Source organism: Tripterygium wilfordii, chromosome 8, assembly GCF_013401445.1.
Source record: "Tripterygium wilfordii isolate XIE 37 chromosome 8, ASM1340144v1, whole genome shotgun sequence".
Lineage (NCBI taxonomy): Eukaryota > Viridiplantae > Streptophyta > Magnoliopsida > Celastrales > Celastraceae > Tripterygium > Tripterygium wilfordii.
In genome coordinates this window covers 11,194,386-11,204,715 of record NC_052239.1, presented here as the reverse complement: position 1 = coordinate 11,204,715, position 10,330 = coordinate 11,194,386, and the positions used below count along the sequence as shown (strand labels likewise).

Sequence of the window (10,330 nt, the reverse complement as noted above, 5' to 3'; positions counted from 1 at the left end):
AAGGGCTCCATTGGAATCAAAATTTCGCAGAGAGAGCGAGAGAGAGAGAATGGCAGCGGAGGACGATAACGGAGAGTTCTACCTGAGATACTACGTCGGGCACAAGGGGAAGTTCGGGCACGAGTTCTTGGAGTTTGAGTTCAGGCCCGACGGAAAGCTCCGATATGCCAACAACTCCAACTACAAGAACGACACAATGATCCGCAAGGAGGTCTTCCTCACCCCCGCCGTTCTCAAGGAGTGCCGCCGTATTATCACCGAAAGTGAGGTTAGTATGTCTGTCCCTGAAGATTTTTGCTAGGTTTTATGGTTTTTCAGTTAGTTTGATGGTTAACATCACTGAAATACAGATTATGAAGGAAGACGACAACAACTGGCCAGAGCCGGACCGGGTGGGGAGGCAAGAGCTGGAAATTGTGATGGGGAACGAGCATATCTCCTTCACTACTTCTAAGATTGGCTCGCTTGTTGATGTTCAGAGTAGCAAGGATCCTGAGGGCCTTAGAATTTTCTATTATCTTGTTCAGGTCAGCTTTGTATGAACTCTTCTTCATTGACGTCTGTGGTTTTTCGCTTATGTATCATTCTATGGCGCGATTCTGTGTTATTTAGAGAATATATGCTAAAACTCCCATATGTGATGATAGTTTTCTTCTTGATTATACGAAAACTATTATAGAATTTGTATGACAGGACAATACTTCTCAACATTCTTGAAATGAATTGTTATACAGAATCTTATTCCGTTTACATTCTAAAAGAACTTTTATTTCTTCGAATATCATGAAGCTGATAAGAGGGTTACTTGAATTTAATTCCCTCTCTTCCTTTGTACCTGTTAATATGAATTCTTGGTAAATATGAAAGAATCTTAGAGATTATGCTAATCAATTTATTGACTAATTGGGGGATAATAGGGGATGTGATGTAATTGTTTCCATTATAACTGCTTGCATGGTACCACCTAGATTAGGCTGTTTTATACATCCATTTTGTTTGGGGTCCCTTGGGCTGACATCCTTCCATTTTAAAGCAGAGAAGGTTGAATAAGAATTTGACATGATAATATGATATGCATATCCATGAAATTCAACTTGCAAATGCCGAAAGAATTATAATTATGTCTAGAGATTTCTTAGGTAATTCCTGTGGGAACTGCTCTGACCCTCTTTATATTTTTATAAAGAGTAACATCTTTGAGTTAGAATAAGTTGACCAGAGTTGCATTTTGCAAATAATTTGAATGTGATCCTTCTAACAAAATTGGTAGAAGTATGAAATGACTTCATATAAATAGAACTCTTTTATGAATGTTTAAAAAATGTTATTGCATCATCTAATTTTAATACTATAAAAGTGCTCAAACACCTTTGAGTTCATTTGCTTTGGTTGCAGTTGCTGAGTAAGAATTCCTTCATTCTGGCAGATTGTTGTTCTGAATAATAGAGGGCTATGTTGGCTACATCTTTTGTTAATGCTATTGCGTAGTGGCTTGCACCTGGCAAGTTTTCATCTCAGGCTCTCAGCATATGAGCTGACGAAAAGCCAGAAAAGCTGTCACGTTGGATGGCTTTACATAATGTAAAAAAATAAATTTATTTGCTTAACTTGTTGATATGACAAAATATACATGAGATTACTCTAGTTCTTAAGGTGCTGACATTCAGAAAAAGGAAGCATATTTATATTGTTTGGCGTTATCTTGTTTAGATAGGATGTTTATCATGATGCCAAAAGTTCACTGCTAATCTGGACGAAGGTGATCTGTGTTTCTTTCTCATTTTTTCTGGTTGTTTCCACATGCATTTTAAATCCTTTGAAATGGAACTTTCTTCTTTTGCTCAGTTTTTCTTTTAGTTGGATTTATTGCAATGGCAGTTTGGTAGTGTTTCAAGGTTTCCAGTATCATACTTCTCCACACATTCTTACACAGATTGTTATTGGCATTTGATGTGGTTGCAGGATTTGAAGTGTTTTGTTTTTTCACTTATCTCCCTTCACTTCAAGATCAAGCCTATCTAATGAGGAAACAATTTCCTGCTCTACCATGTGCATCCAAAGCTGCTGGGTTTCTTTCATTTCCGTAATTTTACATGCAGATTTTGCCATTTGAGAGTTGCCTTAGTTAGACGAACAATCTTGCTGGTGTATGGTTGTGATCATTTGTATTTGTAAACATTTGATCGGTGCTAGTTCAATTTTTGCTGAGTGCTTACTGGTTTGGAGCATGGTTGCAGACGATACAGTAAATGTCTAGTTTTAAGTTCAACATGATTGTTTAGCATTGACTTCTGGAACGAATCTACTGGTTATTTGAATGTACTGGTTTCTTTGTTTTTGGAAATGGAGGTTCGTTACGCGAGCTTCGTTGCAATATGGATGTTGAATAAAGAATAGGGATGTTGAAGATTAGTTTAACTAGGAAGTATGAATGTTGAGGAAGATTTTTATGTACTTTGCAGTTTCACCTGATATGAATGTGATAACGCTAAAGCACCTATGTCTTGAAGAGTTGATAAGGAACCTAATAAAACTAGCTGTTTCTTTGGTTACGTAGGATTTCTCAGTCCAACATGCTCTCTAAACTCGGATCGTACGCTCTACGTTGGCGATAGTTAAGACTTGACTTGACTGAAGTCAATGTTGGAGATCGTCTGCTCCACTTTGCTGATAGTTTAAGACTTGATTGAAGTCAATGTTGGAAATAATCTGGATTGATCGCTCTACGTTGGTGATAGTTAAGACTTGACTGAAGTCAATGTTGGAAAAAATCATAGGAGTGAACTTGCAACTTTAATTTCAAGGCAACAACTTCAATTTTCTTTGGAAGATTGGAATCTCGTAAGTATTATTTGCATGTCACACTTATGAACATTCTCTTACAAGAAGAGCTTTGATTGTTCTGAACAAACATACAAGCCATAGTTGTTCTTGACACTACTAACCAATCTTCCAGAGTGAATTTACAAGGGCAGCGGATCAGGCCACCTTCTCCTAACCTCCGATTTGCATCGCACCTCTTTGAGCTTCCCATCCATCTCATAATCTCTTTCCATAACAAGGTTGATACCCTCGTCCGAGTACCACCCAACTCCAATGCAAAGGATGCCATCGTTGTTGACATCAACATATGTAGTGACACCACCAGGCAGCCAAAGGACGGTTACATCCTGCATGTCTAGCATATCTTCCTCTCCAAAGTGGATTGGGTTCTCAGGCGAATTCCTTTTCTTCAAGCTTTCCGAGCAAAGGTATACGTAGGGTGTGTCATTGCTCTCCTGTGTCAGCATCTCATCGTCAAATATTGGTGTGGCACTCACCTCAAACACCTTCCAGGAACCAGTCAGCTCAGATGGATGGGTTCGTTTCCGCTGAGAAAATGGCTTCACATCAAAGTCCAGATCACTGTTTTTGTGTGCGAAATTAGTTAAAAGATAGAAGCCAATCCATTATCACAAGTAGAAACCATAAACATTTTTGGGAAAAATAAGCTCATCAAACACTAGTGACTCTATAGTCTTGACCATATGCAGAACGAACGACAACAGCAAAAAAAATAGAAGAGGAGAGGCAACAAATAAATAACAGTTCTCCTTTCTAATACTTGAATGATAGAAAAGATACAAAACGCTGACACTGAAGAATACAGAAGAAACTTACAATTGAAATGTGAAACTACCTTTCGTAATGAAGATTTGCAGGACTGGCCCACTGTTCTTCATATACAGCAACTCTTAGTATTTGTATGTCTGAACCTCCATTGCTAAATTCTATGGTATGAACAATACGAAGTCTCTTGTGGCAACCTTTAACCAAACACTAAGCAAGAAATGTTGAGAAGCTGAATAACTATCTTAACTTCATAATGACAATAAAGAAACCGAAAAGCTCTTGCATCATGTGGAAGTGTTTCACAGGCTCACAGCGCAACATGTGATGTTCAACTTACCTGTTCAAACTTCAAAGTTGGAGATATGTAATACTGAGACTCATCAGATTCACCAATTGGAATGTCAACTGGACCCCTAGAATAGGATCCATCCTGCAAACCAATCAATTAAGTTGTCAGTAATTGACTTCATTAGTCAAAGAACAGCATGTAAAGCATCTCCAAGGACGACTGACAAGCAGAAAAACTGAATACAAGATAGTTTAGAGCAGCTAAGACTATACAGATGGCTTTTTAATAAAAATCCCTCAACTACTCAACCAAAGGGCATGCAAAAAGTGAATTAATAGTTAGAGCAAACAAAATTCTGCATATGAATTTTTACAATGGAATGAAGTCTTCCTGTTCACCATCACAAGTCTAAAAAGTAATTGATGTGTTTCAGTAATACAGGAAAACCTGAAAGTTCCTAAGCTGAATTATTGACATATATCATAATTGCCTTTTGGTTACCAATTTGGCAGCCATATAATATGAATTGATGAACAAATAGAGTTTTAAACCATACCTCAAAAAAGACAAGACCGGGTTCATTTCCCATTACATCTTCTTCCATCACGTCACTTTTTTCAAAGTCAAAGGACTCAAAACTCCGCAATTTATGGTTTTTAACTTTGGGATCAACTACTTCCTTTGTGGTTACGAGTGAATGTCCATCACCATCCGCTTCTTTATATTTATGTTGTAGTAGTTCTCCATATGGATTCAAAGTCACCCAATTTATCTTCCTTTGGATTAGCGAAGTCTGCCCTCTAGAAGAGGGAGGCACTGCCTCGATGCGAGCAAGAGTGTAACAGTCGTAAAGGTGTTCATTTCTGTGTCCAATTTCAATTGGCTCCATCTCAGCAGTGATTGGTGAAAAAACTGCTCCCACACCCTTCCATATACCACTGACACTGCTAGCAAATGTATTCCAGGCTGGTCTTATTACAGGCTCCTGAAAGAAAGCTACCAATGTTCTCATCAGATTACCATCTGAGATGCCAAAAAACGAGCAATCAAAACTGACCATATATGCAAATAAGCAAAAAACCAGATAGCACGCCATTTAGGGAAAACGGAATAATACACGGAAGAAAGTTAAATGGTTAAAGAACAAACCAAAGGTCCAAAACAATGGAAATCCTCAAAGAAATACCCATTGTCTTTATTTTCGTGAATGTAATAAAAGGTTTATTAAAAAGAAAACAATGGGTGGTGCTGCCCACATACACCACAGACTCTATTACACGGAGCGACAAGATAAGGTTTCAACATGACATAGAAAGGCATCTACATCTACATGACGAGCTTTCAATCATGCAAAAAAGATGCAACCAGTTTGCACTTGGCTGCTAGTTTCCACCCCTCCAAACAGTATCCTGACTCTTTCTTTTGGTAGCAAAGTGGATGCCAAGTTGCCAACTATGCTGCTGATCCAATCTTTATCTCCATGCTTATGGCTCCCAGCAACAACGTCCTGTCTCATTATGGCACATTTGACCCGGGAAGTCTCTATGATGCAACACGTCATGTCTAACAAGCTTTTAGTCCGGCAACAATAGAGAAGTAGATGACTAACTGATTCATCCCTCACTTGCAAAGACAGTGAATTGATCTACATCCCTTTATTTTAACTATCCAACCTTGCAACCTTTATAATGAAGGTGATCTTCTATTCCCACACCCGGAAGATCCCTGTAGATATTAATAGACTACCAAGATAGTGAAGTTCAAACAACAAAATCAAACCCCACAAACGACAACCATAATGATAAGGCCTTTAATTACAAAATCGGTGTTTCCTACATATATTCTGGATCAAAAACCAATTTGAGTGTGCCACAGGAATCTCTTTTCAACCCTCCATCCTATGAAATACTACATCAGCTAATATTCTCAAATCCAACATCTTTCCTGGCCACCTCCATCTGTATCCTTTTTTCAGTACTTAAAATTTTCTTCCTAAACATTTTCTATTCCCTTAAATTTGCAAGCATCTGCGGGACACAATCTTTCAGCTTCCCTAGGTCTGGAAGCGGCAATCTCATACAAAGCTTAGGAAAATACTAGTCCAGCCATGCATAATTCCGCACTGTACTGGACGCAGTTTAGTTTATTTGCTACTTTTAACGTGAACCGAACATCAGTTATTCTTACACTGTCTTACAGGAGATTAAACAAATAAGAATTCATAATTATCAGTTTTCATTTCCATCACATATCCATGGAAATGCCTGTACGCGTACGTAATTGGACAATGAAAATTCAGTAATATGATTCAGAAGCGCACCTGAGTCTGAAGCACTTTCTCTATTTCCATTAACATAGAACCAGAGACCAAAACACTCCCTTCTCCACTTCTTTTCCCCTTGGCCATTCTCCTCCCTCTCTTTCTCCTCTGCAACTTCGTCTTCGCCTTCGATTTATCTCTCTCCGCCATATCGTTATCCACACTCCAGACATTTTCCTTCTTTCCCTTCACCTTCACTTCCTGCTTGGGACCTCTACGGTTACGGTGCTGCTGTTGCTTGTGACATTGGGTTATCGCTAATTTAACGCGTCGGTTCAATAAGGGAAATCTGTATGCTGGAGAAGATGCAGAAATGGAGTATTTAGAGATTGCAGAGGGAAACCCTAGCTGAGGCAAGGACTTGCAGAGATGGAAACATGGCGATTGCATCTTCGGATAGATGGTTCGCAATGGAAGAAACATGAAGGAGGGCTTTGTTTAGGGCCCCGGAGTCGGCATTTTCCTTGGGCTGAAAGAGAGGCCCACCACTGAGGGCCTTTTTAAAACCTTCTACGGGCTGGGCTTTAGAAGAATAACCATTTTGATAATGCTACAAACTCCCAACAAATATATCTCTATTTTATTTTCAGATTTGTGTGACATGTGAAATAAACATCGTTGGTTTTTTAACTGCTTAGAAAACAACAGCAACAAATAGAACCCTCTTCTGAGAATGGGAGGTAGTCTGATTGGTCAGGTTGTCTGCCTAAGACTTTGAGATCCATGGTTCTATTCTCATCAGGGGGTTGGGATTTGGGTAGTTTCCATCTGCTGTGGTTGGATTTCATACCCCTCGGGCATGGCTTAGCATGTATGTGGCATATGAGCCTTTCAAAAAAAAATAAAAATTAGAACTCTCTTTCAACTATTGGGAAATAGTCTAACCTCCCAAACTATCGCTCTCATTTGAGCAAAGGGCTTTTAGCATGAGTAATCGATCGAAGGAACAAGAAATTAGACCTCTTTCTTGCTCGTAAGACATGGCTTAGCGTGTGTGTAGCATATAAGCCTTTAAAAAAAAAACAAATAGAACCCTCTTCCAGCTATTGGGAAAGAGTCTGACCTCCCGAACTACCGCCCTCATTTGAGCAAAGGGTTTTTAGCATGAGTAACCGATCGAAGGAACGGGAAATCGGACCTCTTTCTTGCTCGTAGGACTGTGTGTGGGAAAGGGATAGGCCACCATTTCCAAGCAGCTTTGTATAAGCAAATCCTTGATAACTGTCACCAGCGTTGTCTTCTGCCTCGTCAGCCAAGGGCAGAAGACACATCTTCGTGTTGTTATCTATGTAGTGTCTGTTTATCGTTGCAATAAAACCAACCATTGATTATAAACATACACATAGAATCCACTTAAAATGTAGCACTTCACATTGATATTGATCGGTGATAAAATGAGGGTCATATTTTGGGTTTCAAACATACATGAAATAGCAAAAGATGAGCTCAATATATAAAGTCCATGTGATTTAACATGATCAGATATATTGGTGGGTGACATGGTAGTTACATACACAAACCAACATGTTTTGAAAAGGAGGTTTGGTGGTCTAGTCAGTAGTTACATACACAAACCAATATGTTTCTCTTTTCTTTTGTCTTTGGACCGACATGTTTTTCGGTCTTCAGCCAAATCTCTCTTTACCCATCACATATTTATGCTAATTATTTGAAGAAAAAAACTTATGTGGATCCATGTCGTTTTAGCTAATAAGATCCCAAACATTCTTATGCTTAATTATTGTTATAGGGGATGCCAAAACCATGAAAGAAGATTACACAAGTGAGTATGTAAGTGGATATTACTAGTTTCAGATTTTCACAATTTTGACTCAAAAACAAATTGTTGATATTCAAAATTGTCTTCCGTCTTGGTTATGTGTCAGGTAGTAAGACTGTTGTTATATGTTGTCTTCGGTACTGATGAAGATGACAAGCGTGGGAGAACACGTAAGTTAAGGGTACGTGGGCTTCGAGGGCGTTGCTCAGGGGAGAAACTTTTCTGACGCTGAAGTCAGTAAACTATCAAGTGGGAGTGCTCTGGCTCTCTCTAGTAGCAAGTAAAGTGTAGGAGTTCAAAGTTAGGATCGTCCACCTATAGTGGAGAATCTCCTTTTATATGAGTTGAATGAGTTCCAATTTTGATACGAGTAGATCTCCTTTCCTTAATCTCATGTAGATTTACACGAAGGTGAATCCTAACTTGATTTGTTTCTTAAATGGAGTCGGTCTCTTTTTGAACTCTTGATTTTCCTAGGGTGTTTGATCCCTGTGGGTTACCGAGGATACATGTGCGGTATCACGCCAAGGGGGAATCTCGTCTTTGGATATCTTCTCCTTAATTGATGTTCTCGATTCTACTTTGGTCGACAACCGATGATACTTTCATGACTGATGGGAGCTCAATTTTATACACTACATGTGATGATCTCGGTGGAGATTTTTTTTTTTTTTACCATCGCAATCCATATTACCTATCTATTATGATGCAAAAGCCTATGTAGGGTTCTTAATTCCAACGCATGAATGTAATGTCTCCAATAGCTTTGAAACTTTCACCACAAATAAAATTTATTTTTGTTCTGTCCATCAACACATACTATTGCTCACATGATTTACACTTATTGATTGATAGGGTACATAATACTACTCATTATCGAAAGATATGGACGCTACGATATTGTTATTCAAACAAAATTTGTTAAGACCTAGTCAAGTTATAGAACACGACAAACTCGTTATTTTTTGAGGGGTTTTTAGAAGATTTTTTAATTACAACTTCATTACCATAAATGAAAATTTTGTGGCATTTCAACATTTTAGGTTACTAAGCTATAACAATCTCATTTTTTTGGTACTAAATAGTGCTTTATTGACATATTCCATAAATATTATTGGAAATATAAGGGTATATGCATACAACTTTTTTTTGGTTGTATAAACATCAAATATGTATAGGCTTTTTTTCTTCTTTTGAAAAATGGTGGGAATACGCAATCAGTATAACAACTATTCTTGGGCATGACCATGAGAGTAATCATCTGTTCTGGAGTGTTCGATTTGGAACACAGCTAATGTCCTTAAGACAAGCCCGTCACCACAACCTTAACAAAGCACACAGTTGGAGAAAGCACTTGACAAAGCGACACTTGATCCACAAAGTTTGGCCATATCGATAGATTGTTAGAAATTATACAGAAGCCACATGAGTCTGTCATCGCAACCCCATTAAAGTAGACAATTGGAGAAAGCACTTGACAAAGTGACACGACAACTAATTAAGGTCAATGAATTGTTAGAAATTATATAGAAATAGCAGCACACGAGAGACTTGAACCTCTGACCACCTCTTAGAACGGATACACATTGGTTTTCAAATTTCAATATCTCAAAAACCCTTTCAAAATTTCACATGATTTATAAGTCACTCAATACCACCAAGAAAAGAAAGAAAGTAGGGATCATTTATTCATTAATACACTAAGCGGACTTTTTCCTTTTTTCTTTTGGGCTTTCTTTAATTTTCTCGTTAGGTTTTATATAAAATGCAAGAATCACATCCGTGTAAAGTTGACTACAGCTTTTTCGATGGAGAAGGAGAAATAGAGAGAGTAGAAAGAGACCCATACCATACGTGTCGACCATTTACTCTCCATTTTGGTTTTCTGAGTGCTGCAAGTACAAAAGATGGTATCCCTCCCATCATCATGCTTTTGCCGAAACACTGCATGTGACTTTTCTTTGCTTCTCTTCAAAGGGCAGTTATGTCATTCCATAATTGATATTTAATTAATTGTTTCATTATGCCACAAAATTAGTTAATCACAAATATAGGATGACCCTTAAACAATCAGGTTGGTCACACACACATAAATTTTCTACCTACCTGAAAATCCAAATCCCCACAAGAATATCGTTCTCGATGAGAATCCAACTCATAATCTCCCGACTTCACATGTAGTTTGCAGGCCATGTCATTTAGAAAAAAAAAATCATAGAACCTTTGATAAAGGTCTTAAAATTGTTTTATGCGAGAAAATGTGACAAGGAAATGTCTAAAACTGTTCAAAATAATTCATTTGGCGGTTCTACCCTCTCCCGCTTTAGAC

General features: G+C 38.1%; 2 protein-coding genes across 2 annotated transcripts; one reads left to right on the top strand and one right to left on the bottom strand.

Annotated features, from left to right (window-relative positions):
* LOC120004104 (protein mago nashi homolog) lies at positions 1–2,412 on the top strand. The gene is made up of 3 exons (XM_038853352.1): positions 1–268; positions 351–527; positions 1,963–2,412. The coding sequence occupies exons 1-3, from the start codon at positions 50–52 to the stop codon at positions 2,020–2,022; spliced, it is 456 nt and encodes a 151-aa protein (XP_038709280.1). The 5' UTR covers positions 1–49; the 3' UTR covers positions 2,023–2,412.
* Positions 2,413–2,792: 380 nt separating this feature from the next.
* LOC120004103 lies at positions 2,793–6,647 on the bottom strand. Its single transcript, XM_038853350.1, has 5 exons — positions 6,222–6,647; positions 4,458–4,886; positions 3,950–4,042; positions 3,680–3,819; positions 2,793–3,405 (listed from the first exon to the last, which is right to left on the bottom strand). Exons 1-5 carry the CDS (start codon positions 6,642–6,644, stop codon positions 2,964–2,966), a joined length of 1,527 nt encoding a protein of 508 aa, XP_038709278.1. The 5' UTR covers positions 6,645–6,647; the 3' UTR covers positions 2,793–2,963.
* Between the last annotated feature and the right edge of the window lie 3,683 nt (positions 6,648–10,330).

Excerpts from the sequence above, each read along its gene's own strand:
- LOC120004104 (XM_038853352.1), top strand. The coding sequence starts at position 50 with ATGGCAGCGGAGGACGATAACGGAGAGTTCTACCTGAGATACTACGTC. Across the intron at positions 269-350 it reads GTATTATCACCGAAAGTGAG|ATTATGAAGGAAGACGACAA; the intron begins GTTAGTATGTCT and ends ACTGAAATACAG. Across the intron at positions 528-1,962 it reads TTTTCTATTATCTTGTTCAG|GATTTGAAGTGTTTTGTTTT; the intron begins GTCAGCTTTGTA and ends ATGTGGTTGCAG.
- LOC120004103 (XM_038853350.1), bottom strand. The coding sequence starts at position 6,644 with ATGTTTCTTCCATTGCGAACCATCTATCCGAAGATGCAATCGCCATGT. Across the intron at positions 4,887-6,221 it reads AGAAAGTGCTTCAGACTCAG|GAGCCTGTAATAAGACCAGC; the intron begins GTGCGCTTCTGA and ends GCTTTCTTTCAG. Across the intron at positions 3,820-3,949 it reads CAACTTTGAAGTTTGAACAG|TGTTTGGTTAAAGGTTGCCA; the intron begins GTAAGTTGAACA and ends TTTCTTGCTTAG.